We start from the raw sequence: 19,668 nt of genomic DNA on the forward strand, positions 1-19,668 counted from the left end.
GCTTTGGATAAAAGTGTCTGCTAAATGATTAAAATTTTTAATTTTATCACAGTCCATCAGACTTTTGTGTGAAGATTCATGCTCTAATCAGAACAAGATATGAACAGAATAGCATACCACCATATTACATGACTATTTTTACTATTTGCTGTTTATTTATTTTTACAACAACTATATATTCATAAACTGTACATAATTATGCAAATTTTCTGTATGCACAGAATTCCTTGATGACAGACTAGATAAAGTAATTGAATGCTCTATATTAGATTGGCATTCAAACATGTTTTTCTGCTGCTGCTTTTTTTCCTCAAATACAAATAGTAGGTTCTATCTCAAACACAGCCACACACTGTGCACGTCAGCTTGTGCTATGCAGGGGAAAACCAATAGGGGGAGACAAATAATAGTTATTAGAATGGATTACAAAATGCAAAAAAGTATTTTTTAAACACATTTTAGTTTTACATGATTTTAAGAGGCAAAACCAACAACAATAACTCGCTTTATATGACGTACTTTGTGGTTTTACTATAAAAAAAAAATAACAAAGGTTAATAAAACATCTTTCAAAAAAGACACACAAGTGTTATACTCTCCCAGATTGTATACCATAGATTATGTAATTATATAATTCTACATTATTCTATTGGTTGACAATCTCATTGAAGAGTTCCTGGAGATCCGTCTGGCCAGTGATGGGTCTGAAAAACAGTTCTGTCACCAGGCTTCGGGCCTCCATCTGTAAAGTGCTTGCCATAAACAGCATGTCCATGAATGTATGGGGATCTCTGGGGTGATGATGGCAGAGAATAAGCATGTGCAGAGCTCTCTGGGCCTCCTCCTGCAGTCCTGTTACTGCCCAACTCTTCAGGCCAGGAACATCTGAAACAGAGAAAAGTCAGTGGTCATCACTTTCACATTTCAAACATTAAATGTAAAAAGAGCCAGAAACAATTTAGATAATCCACACTACTACACAATTTTGGGACGCCTGCCTTTATGTGCACATGAACTTTAATGACATCCCATTCTTAATCCGCAGGGTTTAATATGGAGTTGGCCCACCCTTTGCAGCTATAACAGCTTCAACTCTTCTGGGAAGGCTTTCCACAAAGTTTAGGAGTTAGGAGTAAAGGAATTTTTACAGTATTTGTATTATAGATTATATACACCAGAGAAAAACACAGGTGTAGTCCATCACATTATGAACATGACACTTTTAACACTATGAATGTTATCCATTATGAAACAAAATATATAGGAATATACTGGAAAATATAATTCTATATATATTGCATAATATACTTCCATATATTTATTATGGAAAACCAGTGAAATATACTGCAATAAATGCAAGGTCCATGTATAACTATATATTGATATAAATTATAAAGCTGCACACATATTCATAAACTTTACTGTTTGAATGGTTACACATTTCACAAATGAATATGTGTGATAGTAAATAAAAAATAAAAAGTGTTTTTTTTTTGTAATATATATCACAATGTATATTTTCCTCATAATTATAATTTTAAAAATAATAAAAAAAAAATATTGCACATGCATGTTTCCATATACTGTAAATGTGCATATAAGTACATATACGTTAAAATGTAGGCTATTTATACACAAACAATACCATAATTCATAACATACATCTGTAATAATTTAGTGTATTATTTAAACAAATTCCACACATTATGATTCCTTATTCAATATATTGCATAACCTATTATTCTGTATATTTTCTACTTTTTGTATAGGCCTATACATAAATATATATCTATATATATATATATCTATATATATATATATATCTATATATATATATATATATATATATATATATATATATATATATATATATATATATATATATATATATATATTGGTCATTCATTCTTTATTTATTAAGGGATATTTATTCTCATCCTCACTTTGAAACTATTTTTAATTTGAATAGTTTTAAATGTAATAAAGTTATTTTTGTGAAATGTTTTGCTTGACAATTGTGCTATCATCCTTTAAAATAAATGGCACTAGATTTATGGGATTGTTGTTAGCGTTGTTCCCCTTGTTGTTAGTGCTGTTAGTTTTTAATTTTAATTGGATACAGTGATGAAATAACAATGACCACCATCCTCCTGAGGTGACAGTAGAAGTTGTTTAAGCTGAAGTTGTTTAAGTAGAAGCTGGTTTAATTTAACTTGTGATCAGATCAATGCATGTTGAAGCTACACCAGGTGTAGCAATTTAACTTTTTTGATAAAAAAGAAAACAGCTAAATATGAGTAGCCTAATGCGGGAGTGCAAAAATCCATCTTCCCAACCATGTCTTAATTACTTTGATAAATGACAATAATGTCGGGACGGAAATCGCATGCATAGGCTACGTCATTCGCCCGTGGGTCTCACGTCATACCCGTAGTTGTGAGCACTGTGCAGCGTTGAAAAGTTTGTTGAAAGCTGAAACTTTGTTGAGAAAATTTGTGTGGTTGTAATTACAAACAAAAACGTTATTTATTTTTCCATTTGCCCGTAATAAGTTGTAGGCCTCGAATACGATCATCCGCGCAAAGGAGCCGAAACCATAGGGCCGAAACACAATCAAAACAATATTCTGCAAGACTCATTCAGTTTACTTTATTAACCGCTAGAGGGCCAAATATTACAGTGCCGCTTTAAATGACAAAGTGCATATTATCTGAACCTTGGCCGTAGAACCTTCACTAATGTCTGCAGACAACGAGGGTTAACAAAACGAGACTGAACAAAATGAGCCGAGATTTGACACAATTATGAAAGTGGCTCATATGCAAACAGATTTATATGCAAACATTGTCTCATCCAGTTCTTTAGAAGCTGTTTGCAGGTGGTCCCACATTCATGTGACACTGTCAAAATGCTCAGTCTTCCTTGACAGCTCTTTACATTCTTCATTGTAGTGGTCTCACTGTGCTTTGAAATAATTATGTGGAGATTGTGACCTTTCACATCCTCCTGTACATGAGAAATATCAAAAACTTGACCAGATTTAGCTTCTTCGATCTGGCCACTTTCACTAAAACCCACTAAGTAACATAATTAGGCTACTAGATTAATTTAATTATAGGCTAGGAATATGACGTTGGCCAAAAATGACATCCACACAATTCTGTGTTTCAGTGGAGCATGGCATGATTGAAAGTGGAACAAATATAGGCTACATTAGATTTACACCCACGGCTCAACTTCACGACATAACTACTAAATATTTTAACACATCAGTGCCACCGCGATATTATCAAACATGTTTGATATTTAGGATTTTAAATGCGGGATAATTACGACTATGATTTCTTTCACAGTAACATTAGTTTTACTGTGATAAGTGTAGTAAAAAGACAGTAATCACAAAACTTACCATGCTTTTCCACACTATTGGTTTTAATGTGATACTTAGCCTATTGTAAATGCACAGTAACCACAACACTTACAATGCTTTTACCACAACCCTAGTTTTACTGTGATAGGTGTGGTAAAAGGACAGTAACCACAAAACTTACCATGCTTTTATCACATTATTGGTAGTTTTAATGTGATATTTGTTGTAAATACACAGTAACCACAACACTTACCATGCTTTTACCACAGTTACCATAGTTTTACTGTGATAGGTGTGGTAAAAGGACAGTAGCACAAAACTTACCATGCTTTTATTGTTAGTTTTAAAGTGATATTTGTTGTAAATGCATATTAACCACAAAACTTGCTTTTAATGCCTAATAATGTAAAATCCAATATTTGTAAGGTAAATCAGTACTTTTCCTTTAAATTATCCTATATATTATACATAATGAGATTTTCTTTTTTTTTTTTTTTTCAGCTGAAAAGACCAAAAGGGCCTTTCGGACTCAGCCCATTATTGTTTGAGGAGAAGTAAACGGAGGAGACGGACAGCTGCAAAGGCAAATATTCACAATGGTATGAATGTGTTGGTTTTAACCCTAAATCAAACATTTTATCAAGCATTTGTTGTTTCTTAAACCTTTTCTTACAAAACCCATAGCCCAATCAGTACGAACATAGTCTCAAAGTCTTAATAATTCACAAGATTTAACAAGTTGTCAAATTCGTACGATACTCGTACATAATCCTGCAGCTTTTACTCCTATAGTGCTGTCATTGGCTACTGCCTCAATTCCTGTACATATTTATCGCGATATTTGTAAATCAGTTGCACCCCTTCTTGGAAAGTCGGATGTCCCACTCTGTCAGAAAGTTTCTATTAATTGCATTGTATTCATTAAAATTATTACAAATTAGTCCCTGTCTGTTCATGTTCCAATGATACATGATGTCTCTCCACACCTCATAACCTACCTCTGTTTGGAAGAGTGGAAAAGCTAATTTGACTTGTCACATGACATCATATACTCGATTATTTTACTATTTTTTTGTCAGTTACACTGCTGATAACTGTCCCGTTTGCATGTAAATCATGTTACTTTTAAACAAATTCATATGAATATTGTTTGCTATTAAAGACATAATTTTATTCATAGAAATGCCCACATATCTGTGAACTTGTTACATAAAAATGCCTTTAACATTTAATTATGCAACACTCTTTACAGAAATAAATCCTACGGTTATATATAAACTGACTACTTGCAAGTAATGTATTAAAATTACCTTCCTTTCTGTTTTGCAGGATTACTTTGTCCTTTTTTAAGATCTCTACAATATCAAACTCAACAGCTCTTAAGAGCCAACCCTCAGAAGAGCTACTAGTGAGTCGCAGCGAATCTAGCCGTGATCAGCCCTTCCCAGGTAAAGTTTCTAGAATATTTCAGTCAGTATTTACTCATCAAATGCTATCTCCTGAATCGTATGGTAAATTAACTTAATTATAACCGTCTTAATTTATGTTTCAAGAACAATAGTAATTGCACATAGAGTAAGTCGAGACTTTCTTGTTTTACAGCAGAGAAGGAAGACCAGTCCTTATATCAAACCAAGCTAATAGAAATAAGTCCTTTGTTTTGGGTGAGGAAGGAACATCTGGTGCCCAAAGAAGACAGAAATGTGTGTGAGTCCATTGGTATGTCTTGTATTGAAACAATGCTGTAATATGTAGTACATAATTTGATGTTGACAATTTTACATTGTACAGGTTATCACTTGGTTTTTGACCAAGTGAAGCTCTTGAAACAAGTGACAGAAGAGTATGTTGTCTTGAAAGAAATCAAGCATCACTTGCAAAGGCTCAAAAGAGACCATGCCTTTCTAAAAGATATTTATAATACTTCAATGTGTATATTAAATAATGTACTGACTGCTGCTTTGTAAATTTAAATAAGGAACTGGCAACTCTGGCCATTTTTGAGGTGGAGAGTTAACCACCAACCCTAATTGAGCACATCTGAAAATTTGAACCAAAGTCTTCAGGTTTACTTATAGACAATAGGAAGGTGGGTTTGAGGTCGGAGCTAAATCTGCAGGACAGTGGACGCTGATCTTCTGTTCCCCAGTTGTACTTTAGGGTACAACTGAACAAACTGTTTAGACGAGGAAGAAGAACATGAACACGATAGAGACATGTACAGGGAAGAGCAAGAAACCAGTTTAGCTGTGATAATGAATCATTATTTTCCAACACAATATCAAATCTGTTTTCTGTATCATAGGTGACTGAATATGATTCTCTGGCGCTCATTTTGTGGCTTCAGCATCTGTGAATGGATTAATATGATGTTAATGTATTTTTGAAGACACATTTTTATTTATCTTGAATCTCATTTGTCTTTATGCTACCTTATCAACTTTATGCTGTGTCCTCCAATAAAGTGTTATGTAATAAATTATGGTGAATATTGTGTATTGAAAGTAGAGTTTGGTACAGTAAATAGAAAACTTTTATTTGAGAAATTCTAATTTCTTATTTCTTTAGTTTAGTTCATAATTTAAAAACAACTCCATAATTAATTACCATGATTCTTTTACTTATAAACATTTAGATCTGGTTGATGCTATTTGGGAGAACAATGCAACAAAAGTTGCACATATACCTGCATGTATGCCAGTTGTCAGTGAAATAAAGGTAAGGTATGTGAATAACAAGAGGCTGCAGTGGGCCAACTGCTCGATGGTGTTTTATGCCCCCAATGGCTCCTTAGAGGCAGCTAACCCTACCCTCAACCTTAAACCTACCCATCCCCTCGCTGCCTGGAAGGCGACGTTGGGGGCATAAAACACCAAAGACCGGGCCAACTTGCTATGAACACTTCAAGCATAATTGAAGATGATCCATCTACTACTGCATTTAAAATGAAAGCATAGACATTACTGATGTCAGGCATATAAGAAGCAATCAGAGGGGGTGAAAAGGAAATTTTGGCATTGTTTTTTTGTTGTTTTACTGAATGGTGCATTATCCTTGTGTAATAGTAGTGCAAAATCTAAAATCTGTGTAGATCGTACTTCCCATGCAGCAAATGCCCCCTGAAGAGCAAAACAATGCACATTTCAAATGGCTGTAACTCAAAGTCCGGTTAGTGTATCAAAGAGAAAATCAGCAGGACAAGTGCTATGTTTACTAAATAATGTTGGGCACAGTTTTCAGATATGAAAAGCTGGCATAAAGGTTTTTTGAAAGAGCTCACAGTAAAATATCAAATTTCAGCCTGTCCCTCATATATGTCATAAAGGTTTGCACAATGAACAAATTTAGATATCCAGTTGTCCATTAAAGATATTATTTATTTAACATTTATTGTTTCATTACTAAACGTTTTAAACTACATTACCCACATATCTCTGTCATTCTATCAATGGAACAGGAAACATGGTGCTGTAGTTCATTGAAATATGCAGACATGCTTAGGCTTAGGGTTGGGATCTCGGTAAAAGTAATTTCTCACAGCATAGAGACACTTTATAGTTAACTTAATGTATAACTAACGTAATAACACCAAAACATATACTTTGTAACATGAAGTGCCGTTTTATATGGGTTAAACGATAGTCCTATCACAGCGAGATCTGCGATAAAGTCACAGCCAATAACAACCCAGCTGAACAGATGCATCACTTACTTGCCCATTTATGGTAAATGATGACAGATCCTCTGATCTATATAATGTCATTCTATATAGATCAGTGGACAGATCTCTTCAGGTTCTGGCTGCAGGGATAGATACCTTATATTAGATAAATAATATATTTTATATTATAAATATAAAAGATACCTTTTGTGGTTACAATCCAAAAACGAGTTCACATGATCAATGACACAAATTTGCTTATTTGATTAGACTGATGCATAAATATAACCTGGAAATCCAGACCTAAATCTGAAAGATTAATGGTCTGGCATCGACTAATGAAAATCGGCTAGCTCGAGGGGCGGCACCAGGCATGCATTTGAAAATCTCACTGCATGCAATTGGATAACACTATACGACCAATCACAACAAGTTATCACTTAGCTACCAACGGAGCTAACTGGTAGATTCAAGGGGGTAATCCAGCACCCGGAAAGCGTACCTTCCCTGGGCTTAGCCATTGGTTAGCAAGCCATCACCTGCTGTTAGCATTCCATTGACTCCCATTCATTTTGGCATCACTTTGACAGCGAATAACTTTACATCTGAAGCGTTTAAAGACTCTATTTTGTTTATTTCTAAAGAAACACGACAATGTATAAAAGGCTCCATTACCTTGTATCTTACGTTATGGCCCCGTAGAAGCAGTTTTTGTAAAAATAGGCTAACGATTGCGTCATAACCACGCGACTCTCTGTCACACAGTAGAGAAATTACCGTATAGACAGGAGGAGAAGCTTGCAGTCAATAGGGGGGACGTGGAGGCAAAATGACAAAATAATTAATCAGAATACTTAGGAAAAGTTGCTCCTGCTCCTAGCTCATGGACACCTCCTACTCACACTCTCTGTCTCTGCAAGTTTCAGAAGGGAATGATTCAGATTTCTTTTGGCACAGCTACTACAGACAGGTTGCTCACGTTACATCTACGTCGTCAAGCTCAGTTTGAGTCTGCGCAGTACGCTCAGCCATCAGGAAGTGAGTGCTTCTAATTGACTTCACTTTTCTCCGTTGAAGTCTATGGGGTCGCTGTGTCCATTTCTTTTACTGTCTATGGGTAGATTAGACTCTTACCGTATCCGGTCGGCAAAACAGCAAAAATGCCCTTCTTGCAAAGGAACGATTCGAGCGCCGTCTTCTGTTCCTCTTTAGATAAAAAGCCAAGTCTAACTCGTTCATTGTAGCGGCCAAAGCTGTTTCAAACAACGGTTTTCATCCATAGCCATCTTGCAATAGGCTTGTTCGACTTGAACCAGCGCTGCACAGACCGATCGGTTTATGACATCAAAGTACCGCGAGAGCAATTCAAAAGCATAAGGAGCCGTCTACTCTTTATTCGCGGTTCTTTGATGTCATTCACCAATCGGTCTGTGCAGCGCCGGTTCAAGTCGAACAAGCCTAATGTTTACTAATGACTTTGACGTCACAGCGCTGTCGTCATCTGTTTAGCTCGCCTCTGGACTGCCTATATCAGATAACCCGATGTGATTGGTGCAGCTCGGATACAAGGGCATATTTAATGAGCATCGTTACTCGACGCCAGAGTAACTCGCTGAGCAAATTCAACTTGTGCTCTCGTGAGAACTCTGGATTTCCAGGGCAGCATAAATACATTTGAAAGAGAAACTTAGTTTTAAGGGTAGTTTTGCAGTATTGTAATTATGTATTTTTTTTTAGTTTTTAAAAGTGTGTTAAAAACACTCAGGAAAGTATAGGCTATACTCTAAGTATATATCTAAGTATTCATTAGCCTACATAAGCAGCCTTTTATTTTAAATGATCTACACTTTTTTTTAAATGCTACTGTTAAGATATGAAGTACACACCTGCACATTCAATACAATTAAGCACACTTCATTTTCAAAAGCGTTGGCAAATCATGCTCTTACATTTTTATTTTACATTTTTTTTTAAATCTCACCTTGACTGAACAGTATTGCACCCTTGAGATATGCATACTCATTTAGACTCAGGTCCAGACTCCATACTTTGTTTAGGAACATCTTAAGTTTGTCCACTTCTGCCAGGGTGGGCGGACAGTCATCTGATTTCTGCTGACCGTTCATCAGTATGTTTCTAAGGATGCTGGAAGCAGGGAAGTCCCACACCTCGAAAGTCATGTGCTCTTGTGCAAGTCCCAGGAGGAAAAGAGGCACCCAGCAGTTCTGAAGAAGGACGAGCCGGTCGTTGAGCTGCAGATTTTGGAAGGAAGGTAAACTCTTCAGGAAGTGAATCGTTTTTACCAAGACCCCAAAGGCAGCACGACAGGTCGTATGTGGGTTTTTCAAGCACACTAATCGCTCACAGTGGCAGCGGTGTGTCTCTGGATAACAAAAGTGTGCAAAGTCACGCTTACGGCTTAGGATGCTGAAGAGAATTCCATGAGGATCCTGTTTGTTAACGTATTTTTTCATTTCCTCTAATGTAATACTAATGTGAAGCTGTTGCGACAGGTCCTGTTTTTCACTTCTGAATGGCTCCAGTTTGAATCCTCAAAGGCTTATTTATAGCATCTCCTTTAGTATGTGACTAATCTTCAGCCTTGACCTTTCTGACCCTTACACATCAGACAGACCTAGCTAGCCTATTTACTTTCAAGGAAAAGGTCTGCTCCACGTGGAGACGGTAAGGTTCACGCTGTGGGAGCTGAATCATGGTCTGCATGAGGAAAGGGGTTAATGACATTTATCATGTTTAACTGTCATTAACTCAGCCTGTACCAAGTCACTAAGGACTTAAATATTATCTTATATTATCTTGGCTATGGTCTTGAGTTTGGGCCCAACGTTCAGTATTGTCTGCATAAGAATGTCACTGCATTTTCATAATGTCACTGCATTTTCTTGGAGGTTTATATTATATTAGTATTCATTATTCTTTAACATCTGCCTTTGTTTTAAATGAAGGGATTTCTGACTATGTTCCTTCAAGAGTATGTATATGTATGTATGTATGTATGTATGTATATGTATGTATGTATGTATATTTGAAAAACATTGAAATAGTAATAATATTAATAATAATCTGTTGAAAACAACATAATTATTATTTCAATGTTTATTAGGCCTAGGCCTATATATTAGAGTATGAGATAACATTGATTTGTTATCTTAGTCACAGGTTGCACTCTTGGTCATTCACCTCTATCATATTAATCAGCATTGAGTTTAGAAGCAGACAAGCCAAGTTAATAGATGATAAGTAACAACCTCAGATAAAAAAGGAAAAAAAGAAAATCATATCATGTTTGAAAATAATGTTTTATTGTTTTTATATAAGATTTTTATATATAAAATAATTTATAAATTAAATCATTGTCAATATATTATTCATACATTATTATGCTGTACTATATTACACTGTATCATACATTATTCATACATTATTACAGCTGACACAACATCATCATAATCATGTTATTATTTAATACTTATTTTATATTATTTAAACAGAATAAATGTAACTGACAATTTAAAGAGTACAGACAAACATTATAGTGAATATGGAAGTATGTGCTCAGGTAGCTACTATGCGAATGATATTTCTATCAATTTTATTTATTTTATTTTATATTTTTATTATTTATTATTCCATTGTACACACAATATGAAATTGCCCATGTAGCCTATTGGTAGACTAGTCTAGTAGTTCATGTCTTATCGTGTGCTTGTGTTTTTCATTTCCTAGACCATTTATTGAGCTTAATATAAAGACAATCTCCAAACTGTATGTATTATTCTTCTGCCTGTCCGAATATAAGTCTGTCAGTGCCAGTGGTCTCTAGAAAGTTCTCCCATATAAAGGTCTTTGGGCCTCTTCTTTGCGCGCCAAGAACCGCCTCACCCGCTACAGCTTTCTAAACTATCATCTGATTGGTTTGCGCGTTTGTCCTTCAAGTGTTTGTGATCTGATTGGTCCTAAAGATTATGTGGGCGGTCCTTGTATCTAGGAAGTCTAGGCAACACACCGGTGTTAGCGTGATTCTTAGCCTCACACATCAAATTGTAGTTCTTGAATCTGCCATTTCTAGTAAATAGTAGTGAAAATGGGTGATGAGGAGGAGAAATTCGATGGGATGTTGCTCGCCATGGCGCAGCAGCATGAAGGAGGAGTGCAGGAGGTAACATGTCAACACATGCAGCTGCATGCTAGCAGCCGAGCTAACTGATGCACGATGACTGGCTGTAATGTAAAAGACATCTGTATGTACATTAGTTACGGAGAACTTGGCTGCTTGTTAGTGTTGGGTTGGCAAAACAGCACATTAATATGCTGTTAACATTTATTGTTTATACATGCACAAAGTATATGAGGTATTACAATGTTGTATTATGTGGAGAACATGTTTTTGTTTTAAAACCTAACTGTTAACGTTAGTCATATATCTTTTTAGACTGTATTTAAATGTGCCTAGGATGTCCATAATGCTGTCTACTTAGGCTGCTCACTAGGTTTTGAAACAGCCATTGCATATCAATCAATGACCATTAAACCCATAAACCTGATTTCTATGTTATGCCATTCCAGTGAACATTAGTGCTTTGTTGTTGTGTATCACTTCTGTTCTCTAATCATTTCTTCTTCATTATTATTGTTGACAGCTGGTGAACACATTCTTCAGTTTTCTAAGGAGGAAAACGGATTTCTTCTCGGGAGGAGAGCCCGGAGCCCCAGAGAAGGTCTCTTGACTGTCAGTTGTACTAACTAAGATTTAACTGAAGTCATGTCTGCTTTATTTATATTTGAGAATCATTGACTGTTTGTCTTTTTGCACCTTAAAGTCAGCATGAAACAGAAGTTACTATAGTTTTTTATTCCCTATTGTGACGTATATTCGAGTAAAACGACTTCTCGTAGAGCGGGACTTGATTTTGTTCATTAGGAATTGATTGGGTGGTTGTGGTTGCTATTGCTGTGATCTAATGTGAGCGACAAGTTGTCCTGCCTCTGTGCTGAAAAACACGTCATCGGGGAAGAGATGTCATTGCAAGAGGGAGAGGAAGTTATTTTGATTAAAGATTATGAAGACACGTGACATTTTTTAAAAATAATGATTTACACGACTAAGGGCCAGATTTACTAAATGGCAAATTAGCGTGAGAGCACAATCCCATAAAAGCACTGATGGCATGGGAGTGGAAAGTTCTGCGCGTGATCTACTGATGCGCAAATTAAAGAACACAGACACAGCCGGATCATTTCCATAATGACCAACACAATCGATGAAGAGCACCGCAAATTAAGAGTGGTTTAAAGGAGAACTCCGGTCAATTTTAACATTGAGCTCATTTTTTTGTACATTTGGAGTGCTGTCAATACAGAGAACAACGACAAAAATCGGTGTTGCCTACACCGAGTTATTCTATTTTTAAAATTTGCACCCTGTTGACTTCAATGGGGCAAGTTTTAAACCTGCTTTTAGCCTCTTAACATCCTTGATGTGTCATTACAAGTGCACAGAAAATGTGAGTGATTCCTTCAGAGTGAACACGAGTGAATCTGACTGCAGTAGATGTGAAAGATATGTATAAAAATGATGTTATTTAAGCCAGCGCAAATACCTGTTTACATCCTGTTTTCGGGTTGAAGTCCAAAGCAGTCGATAGCCGAGTTCACGCGCATAGGTTTAGTTACCTATGATCACGCGCGTGAACTCGGCAATCGACTACTTTGGACTTCAACCGAAAACAGGATGTAAACACAGGTATTTGCGCTGGCTTAAATAACATCATTTTTATACATATCTTTCACATCTACTGCAGTCAGACTCACTCGTGTTCACTCAGAAGGAATCACTCACATTTTCTGTGCACTTGTAATGACACATCAAGGATGTTAAGAGGCTAAAAGCAGGTTTAAAACTTGCCCCATTGAAGTCAACAGGGTGCAAATTTTAAAAATAGAATAACTCGGTGTAGGCAACACCGATTTTTGTCGTTGTTCTCTGTATTGACAGCACTCCAAATGTACAAATAAATGAGCTCAATGTTAAAATTGACCGGAGTTCTCCTTTAAGACAAGCTTTTTCTGGGCAGTAAATGGTTCAAATAACAGTAAATTGACTAGTGCAAACCTTAGTAATTCACCTTGCATGATTCATTTAAATACTCTCCTCCCATAAATTTTGCATCTGAAAGGGAAACTCCTACAAATGCATATATGCAATAAGGTCAGCCACAAAATTAACTGTTCACGCCTTCGTGTCTTTAGTAGATTCTGACAGTAGTTTTTTAACACCAAAAGAGGGTTTGGGCTGGCATAAGATGTTAGTAAATCTGGCCCTTAAATAATTTATAATAAAATGCAATATTCCATAAAAAAAAAAAAAAATGGTCAATTTTGATTTAATAGTGACTTTAAATGAATAGTTCACCCAAAAGATAAATATTTCTGCCATTATTTACTCCAAGTAGTGTCTATATATATAATTTAATTTTTTATATTTAGTTTTTTTTTTTAGCATAAGATTACATTTGAGGAATGGTTTGAAATTGTTATTCACATTTTTAATTAGAATTAGAAACCAATGCCATTAAAAAAAAATAAAAATAAATTGTTTAATGATGAACAATTGCTGAATGTACCTCTTATTCTACATACTGACTAAATTTGTGAGCATTTGATATTCCAACCAATTATTGATCTGCTTTCTTTTCATTTGTCTTCTAGCTTGTTAAAGAGGTGTTTGCTCATCACAATCAGCTCGCCCTCAAAGTTCAGAAAGACAAACAGTCCAGACAAGAGAAAGAGAAGAAAGAGAAGGCTGAGCGAGCTGCCAAACTGAAGGAAGAGGAGAAAAAGAAGAAACAGGACGCAGAGGAGCCTAGAATCAAAGAACTCACTGATGAGGAGGCCGAGAGACTGCAGTCACAATTAAATCAAGTGAGCATTTTTAAACCATTACAATTCATAAAACTCTTTTATGCCCTGATTATGTACTAAATGTTCTTATACTGTTTGGGCTTGTTTTACAGGCAGGGCTTAGATTAAGCCAGGATTAGGTCTTAGGTCTTTTATAAACATGCCTTTGAAAAAAAAAACATTACTAGTGTTCATCTTGAGACAAAACAATTGCACATATTTTAATATATGTCAGTGCAAGTTGATTTCAATTAAAACAGCTCAAACATGCATTTTAGTCTGGGACTAGCTTAAGCCTTGTCTGTGAAACCGGGAGTTTATGTATTGCCTTATCTTATACCAAATATGCATAAACTAAATACTTTTACACCTTAAAGGGATAGTTCACCTAAAAATGAAAATTCTGTCATTTACTCCCAATCCATAAGACTTTGGTTAATTTTTGAAAACAAAAATCAAGATATGTTAATGAAACTTGTTTAGAAGATTTATGGGTTTGGAATAACATGAGGGTGATTGAGAGAATTAACAATTTTGGATGAACTATCCCTTTAACACCATTTAAGCATCAAATGTGATTCATGAGTAACTTTCACCATTCAGACAAAAGAAGAAAAGAAAGATTCTGGAGTAGCTGAGAAAACAGATGTCGATACATCAGGAAAAGCAAAAGACACAAAAGGGGTAAGTGGGATTTATATCATTAATAAATATAGCAGTGAAAACTGAAATGATGTAGTTTTGAGCACTCTACATTAATGTCTAATGCTCACTTGTGTGTGTATGTCAGTCGGACTCAGAAGGAGAGGAAGATGAAAAGGACAAAGACAAGATAAAGCCCAATGCTGGAAATGGAGCAGACCTTTCAAACTACCGGTGGACTCAGACCCTGTCTGAAGTGGATGTGAGTCGTATTTTTCTTTATTTACCAGTTGAACAGAGAGTCAGTCAGTCAGAAAGTTATTTTACATAAGTCTGTTAACAGTACATTATTCCTTAGCCTTGCCGCTCCCTTCTTTTTTATAATTCCGGGTGAGAACCACTGCACTAAATAATGTCGCTGTTTCAGTCAATGATCTCGGCCCTCCAAATAATTCTATTTTTGTTATTTTGGCCACATATGCATTTCAGTGCATCACTATTTATTATACACACAAGGTGAAGATCAGAATGTTTATGGGTAAATAACACATAGTCGTACTTCACCCAAAATCAAAATGAAAAAAAAAAAACAGATTTTGCTTTGTAACATTTTCATGATAATTAAGGTAATGGGAATTGTGGTAGAATTTTTGTACAAATAATTTAACAAAAAAAAAAAAAAAAAGAATCTTAAATCTAAAAAAAAAAAACCCTCTCCCCAATATCTCAACTGTCAATCTTCTCGCAGCTGGTTGTGCCCTTCGATGTGAACTTCCGTCTGAAGGGCAAGGATGTGGTCGTGGACATACAGCGGCGTTCCCTGAAGGTCGGCTTGAAGGGTCATCCGCCTGTGATTGACGGACAGCTGTGCAATGATGTGAAAGTGGAGGAGAGCTCTTGGCTCATAGAGGATGGGAAAGTGGTCACCATCCATTTTGAGAAGGTATTGATGAGAGCGTGCATAGATGGCATTTGTTTGAGTTTGTGATTTGCCCGGATGACTAATGATGCACGTTTATTCCAGATAAACAAAATGGAGTGGTGGAGCAGGTTTGTGGCCACAGACCCTGAAATCAACACCAAGAAAATTTGCCCAGAGAATTCCAAGGTAAGCGCAAACTATCTCCTAGTCAAGACTGTGAGGTTTTTGATCAAGGGTTGATTTCAAACAGCATGTTCAAGCTTGAAGGGATCATTGTGTCTAATAAATATTGAATTATTACAAGACAAAATGATGAATCACACCCTTTCATCCCATGCTGTGTTTTTAAATGGAATCTTCTCAGCTGTCAGATTTGGACGGTGAGACGCGCAGTATGGTGGAGAAGATGATGTATGATCAGAGGCAGAAGTCCATGGGGCTGCCCACCTCTGAAGAGCAGAAGAAGCAGGATATCCTGAAGAAGTAAGAATACAAAGAAAAAAAAAACATAAAACTGGAAAAGATGTCAGTGAGAGACCCTCATGGTTGTCTCTTTAATATTCAGATAATTTGATATTTTTTTGGAAAATGTCATGAGCTGCGACTCCCAAAATATATGAATTAATAAATAATTCATGTAATTTTCTTTTTGTTAAATACATTTTACTTTGAAATAAAATTTCATAATATATACCACAGGTGAAAAGTTTTGTCAGTAAGATTTTTTTTTTTTTTTTTTTTTTAAGAAATTAGTACCTTTATTCAACAAAGACTCGTTAATTTGAACAAAGTGACTCTACAAACAAATAAATTCTGTTCTTTTGAATTTTGCTTATAAGAAAAAAATCCTGAAAAATGTATCAAGGTTTCCACACAAAAATATTAAGCTGCATAACTCTAAAAATTGGTTCTGAAGTATAATGTGACCCTGAAGACAGGTAATTGCTGCTGAAAATTCAGCTTTACCTTCACAGGAATATAATAGAACACAGTTAGTATGAACTTACTGACCTCAAACCTTTTGAACGGTCATGTAAATAAATCCATTCTGTGTGTTTAAAGTTGAAGCGTACTCTTCTGAATCATTCATATTCTTCTGTGTCTGCAGGTTTATGTCTCAGCATCCTGAGATGGACTTCTCTAAAGCCAAGTTCAGCTGAGAGCCGTTTGTGCTGCATGAACCTCTGAATGATCATCACTGGACATGTGACCCAAGGTTACCGTTCCTGTTCTGCTAACCTGATCAGTTACACGAGTTTGTTTTTGCGTTTACGAGTGTTCAACTGACAATTTCCATGTTGTGATGATGAAATATCATACACCATGTCTTGCTTCTTTGTCTTTGTTTTTTTAAATAAATCAGTTGAAACCTTACCTGTTTGTGTAACTTTAACTCTTAAAGTCTCTTAAAACATATGTTGATTGTCACGGTTTTATAATGTCCTGTAAAGTCACGTATACAGACTGCTGGTTAGAGCGTCACACTTTTTCCAGTGGTAACCTGGAATAAGATTATTGTTTTATAGAGTGGTTTAGAGTTAATGTATCAAGTGTTATTAGGATGAATTTTTTTTTCAAGTTGACCAGATTTATGGCAAATTTAACACTAAATTTCTTAAATTTCAAGCTAGAGTGAAGTGCTCAAGTGCTCTGCCCCTTAGAAATGCGAAGGTTGCTAAAATAAAATAAAAATACAGTATGTTTTTTCTGAATGTTCAGTATATTTATTCTAATTAAAGATCTGATTACTTTAAAATTATTTTATTTTATTTATAAATCTTTTATCTATATCCTGATCTACTTTACTTTTAGATAAGACAGTATGTCATGGGCTTGCATTCACAGTACTCATAAAACAGTAAGAAGTACCCGGATGACCTACTACTTCGGGCGAGATTCTGAAGTGTGCATAGTATGATGGACACTTTACAATCCCATGAGGCCACGGGAGAGGATTTTGTCAATGACAGTGAAGCGAGGTCACGTTATAATGAAAACATGATGAATGTAGTATGCAGATTACATTCATACTATAGAACATACTTTTTTTTGCTGTCGTGAAGTAATTGTTAAAAACAAGTACCTACTCAAGAGAATATGGCTGCGTCCGAAATCATATACTCTCTTGAGTAGGTTCTTATTTTGAGAAGAATTTAAGAAATTTGTGAAGAATCACTTCATGACTTGACCACTAAAAAAAGAGTATTCTATATAGTATGAATGTGTGTAGTATGCATGTAATCTGGAAGTACTACATTCGCCATGTTGTCATGTGACGTCACTTCACTGCCATTCACAAATCCTCTCCCGTGGCCTCATGTTATAGTAAAGTGTTCATCAAATTCACACTTAAGAATCTCGTTGGTAGTAGGTAATCTGGGTACTTTTTGCCTACTCTTTTATGAGTACTGTACTATTCGTACATACTACTTTTGTCACATACTGTTTTTCACCTACTATATAGTAGCGGAGTATGCGATTTCAGATGTAGCCATAGTGCAGACACAAGGGGTCAGTGTTGGCAAATGATCATTGAGACTGGTTTTAAATACGGGCTGTTTTTGTGGGAGCTGCACCTTGTTTTTCCTCTCCTGGCCATCAGGTGGCGCCAATTTGTAAATTTGGTTGAAAACGTGAAGGTTCCTCTCGTTTTCAACCTTCCAAATTTTACCATTGTTACCACCCCACTGAAACATATCATACTACAGTTGTTACTGCTGTAAAATAAAAATAATTGAATACATTAAATGTTTTATTGATTTTAATCATGGTGGCTAATAAATGACTGTACTGTAATGAGAACTGTGGTAGAAACTGAGACCCAGAGACCCTTTGGCTAAAAATAATAGTAATTCCAGATGAATCTATTGTTTTCCCATCATTTCCTTTAAACAGTTCCTCTAACCTATATTTAAACCCAGTACAGTAGGAAGATATTAATGAAGATTTAATCTTCCTTTTTTACACCACAAAGAAGACAAATATTATTCTCCACACTAACAGTCTTTCTGTTTGGGATCACAATATGAGAATCTTAACAAGAAAAAATGTCATGTTTGGGACCTTTTTCTGTTTCTTTAGAACCAGTCTGTTCTTTAGAAAAGTCTGATGGGTGTTATTCCATTTTTTGTATGCAGTTTTTATTTATTTTATTTCAAATGTAGGTGCTGATCATGTATTTCAAATATCCATTCCTTTAGAGCAAAATGACAGAGCAGACCCTCCTCTGACATCCTGGCTATCACAAGTTATTCCTCACCCAGGCTTGATTGTATATTTTGTATCACTGCTAATGGTTTGGAACCGAGGGTGCAGTTTGTTAACAACTCTCTTGGACATCGTGCGACTGTCTATAGCTTTAGTGGCGGCCTTCATCATGATGGTGAGAGTGTCAGTTACCATCTTACTCGTGCCTGTCAGTTGCATTAGCCCGTGCAAACTAGCAAGTGTTTGTTGTATGTGAAATGGCACATATGTTTCCTAAATCTTAATAGTAACTTTGCCTCTTGTAGGCAATTTCACAGCTCAGTCGTCAAAATGGTAGACAAACATTTGATGATGTTTAGCACAAACACAACATTTTATTTTAATTTTTTTTGAAGCAGACCAATCATTTAGTGAACTAGGCCTACTAGACCGTTTGGAAAAACTTAAAACCGTTTTCATTGTTCTCTTTTGTCCATAAACTGATTTATTACAGGCCTGTGTTTCGCTTTATTTTTATTGTGTCGGGGGAAAAAACTGCTTTCCCCCGACACAATAAAATAAAGTATTGTTACTTCATGTTTGATAATACATTCACAAAATGTACATTTTTACAGCGTGAAAGTTTAAAATGTATTAGTAACATTTTAAATATTTTTGTCATGCTTTAAAGTAGTACGCTTATTTCGATGTGTTATAATAAAACACATGTAAAGTACTTGATTATAATTTCGATTTAAAGTTGATATATTTGAAATGTACTAAATTGCAACTTCATTATTACAAAATACATTTAAATATATGACACACACATTTAAATATAGAAATTACATTATATTATATTTTAGTTTTCCATAAATGCTTGTGAGTACAAGTGCAGTGCACTTTAACCATATTTGAAAGCCAATAGAAGTAATTATGAAATTTCATATAAAAATGTCTTAATGT

The 19,668-nt window shown here is 35.4% G+C and overlaps 2 protein-coding genes across 2 annotated transcripts; one reads left to right on the forward strand and one right to left on the reverse strand.

Moving 5' to 3' along the window:
- Window positions 1–646: 646 nt before the first annotated feature.
- On the reverse strand, window positions 647–9,729 carry nr0b2b (nuclear receptor subfamily 0, group B, member 2b; the record flags this gene model as incomplete). The annotated part of the gene is made up of 3 exons (XM_079878809.1): window positions 9,667–9,729; window positions 9,013–9,607; window positions 647–885 (listed from the first exon to the last, which is right to left on the reverse strand). The coding sequence occupies exons 2-3, from the start codon at window positions 9,503–9,505 to the stop codon at window positions 647–649; spliced, it is 732 nt and encodes a 243-aa protein (XP_079734935.1). The 5' UTR covers window positions 9,506–9,607; window positions 9,667–9,729.
- A 1,286-nt stretch (window positions 9,730–11,015) lies between these two features.
- nudc (nudC nuclear distribution protein) lies at window positions 11,016–18,258 on the forward strand. The gene is made up of 9 exons (XM_079878697.1): window positions 11,016–11,211; window positions 11,693–11,770; window positions 13,761–13,973; window positions 14,556–14,636; window positions 14,743–14,856; window positions 15,343–15,537; window positions 15,619–15,702; window positions 15,881–15,999; window positions 16,625–18,258. Exons 1-9 carry the CDS (start codon window positions 11,137–11,139, stop codon window positions 16,674–16,676), a joined length of 1,011 nt encoding a protein of 336 aa, XP_079734823.1. The 5' UTR covers window positions 11,016–11,136; the 3' UTR covers window positions 16,677–18,258.
- The last annotated feature ends 1,410 nt before the right edge of the window (window positions 18,259–19,668 follow it).

The sequence above is a fragment of the Squalius cephalus genome (assembly GCF_949319135.1).
Source record: "Squalius cephalus genome assembly, chromosome: 8".
Lineage (NCBI taxonomy): Eukaryota > Metazoa > Chordata > Actinopteri > Cypriniformes > Leuciscidae > Squalius > Squalius cephalus.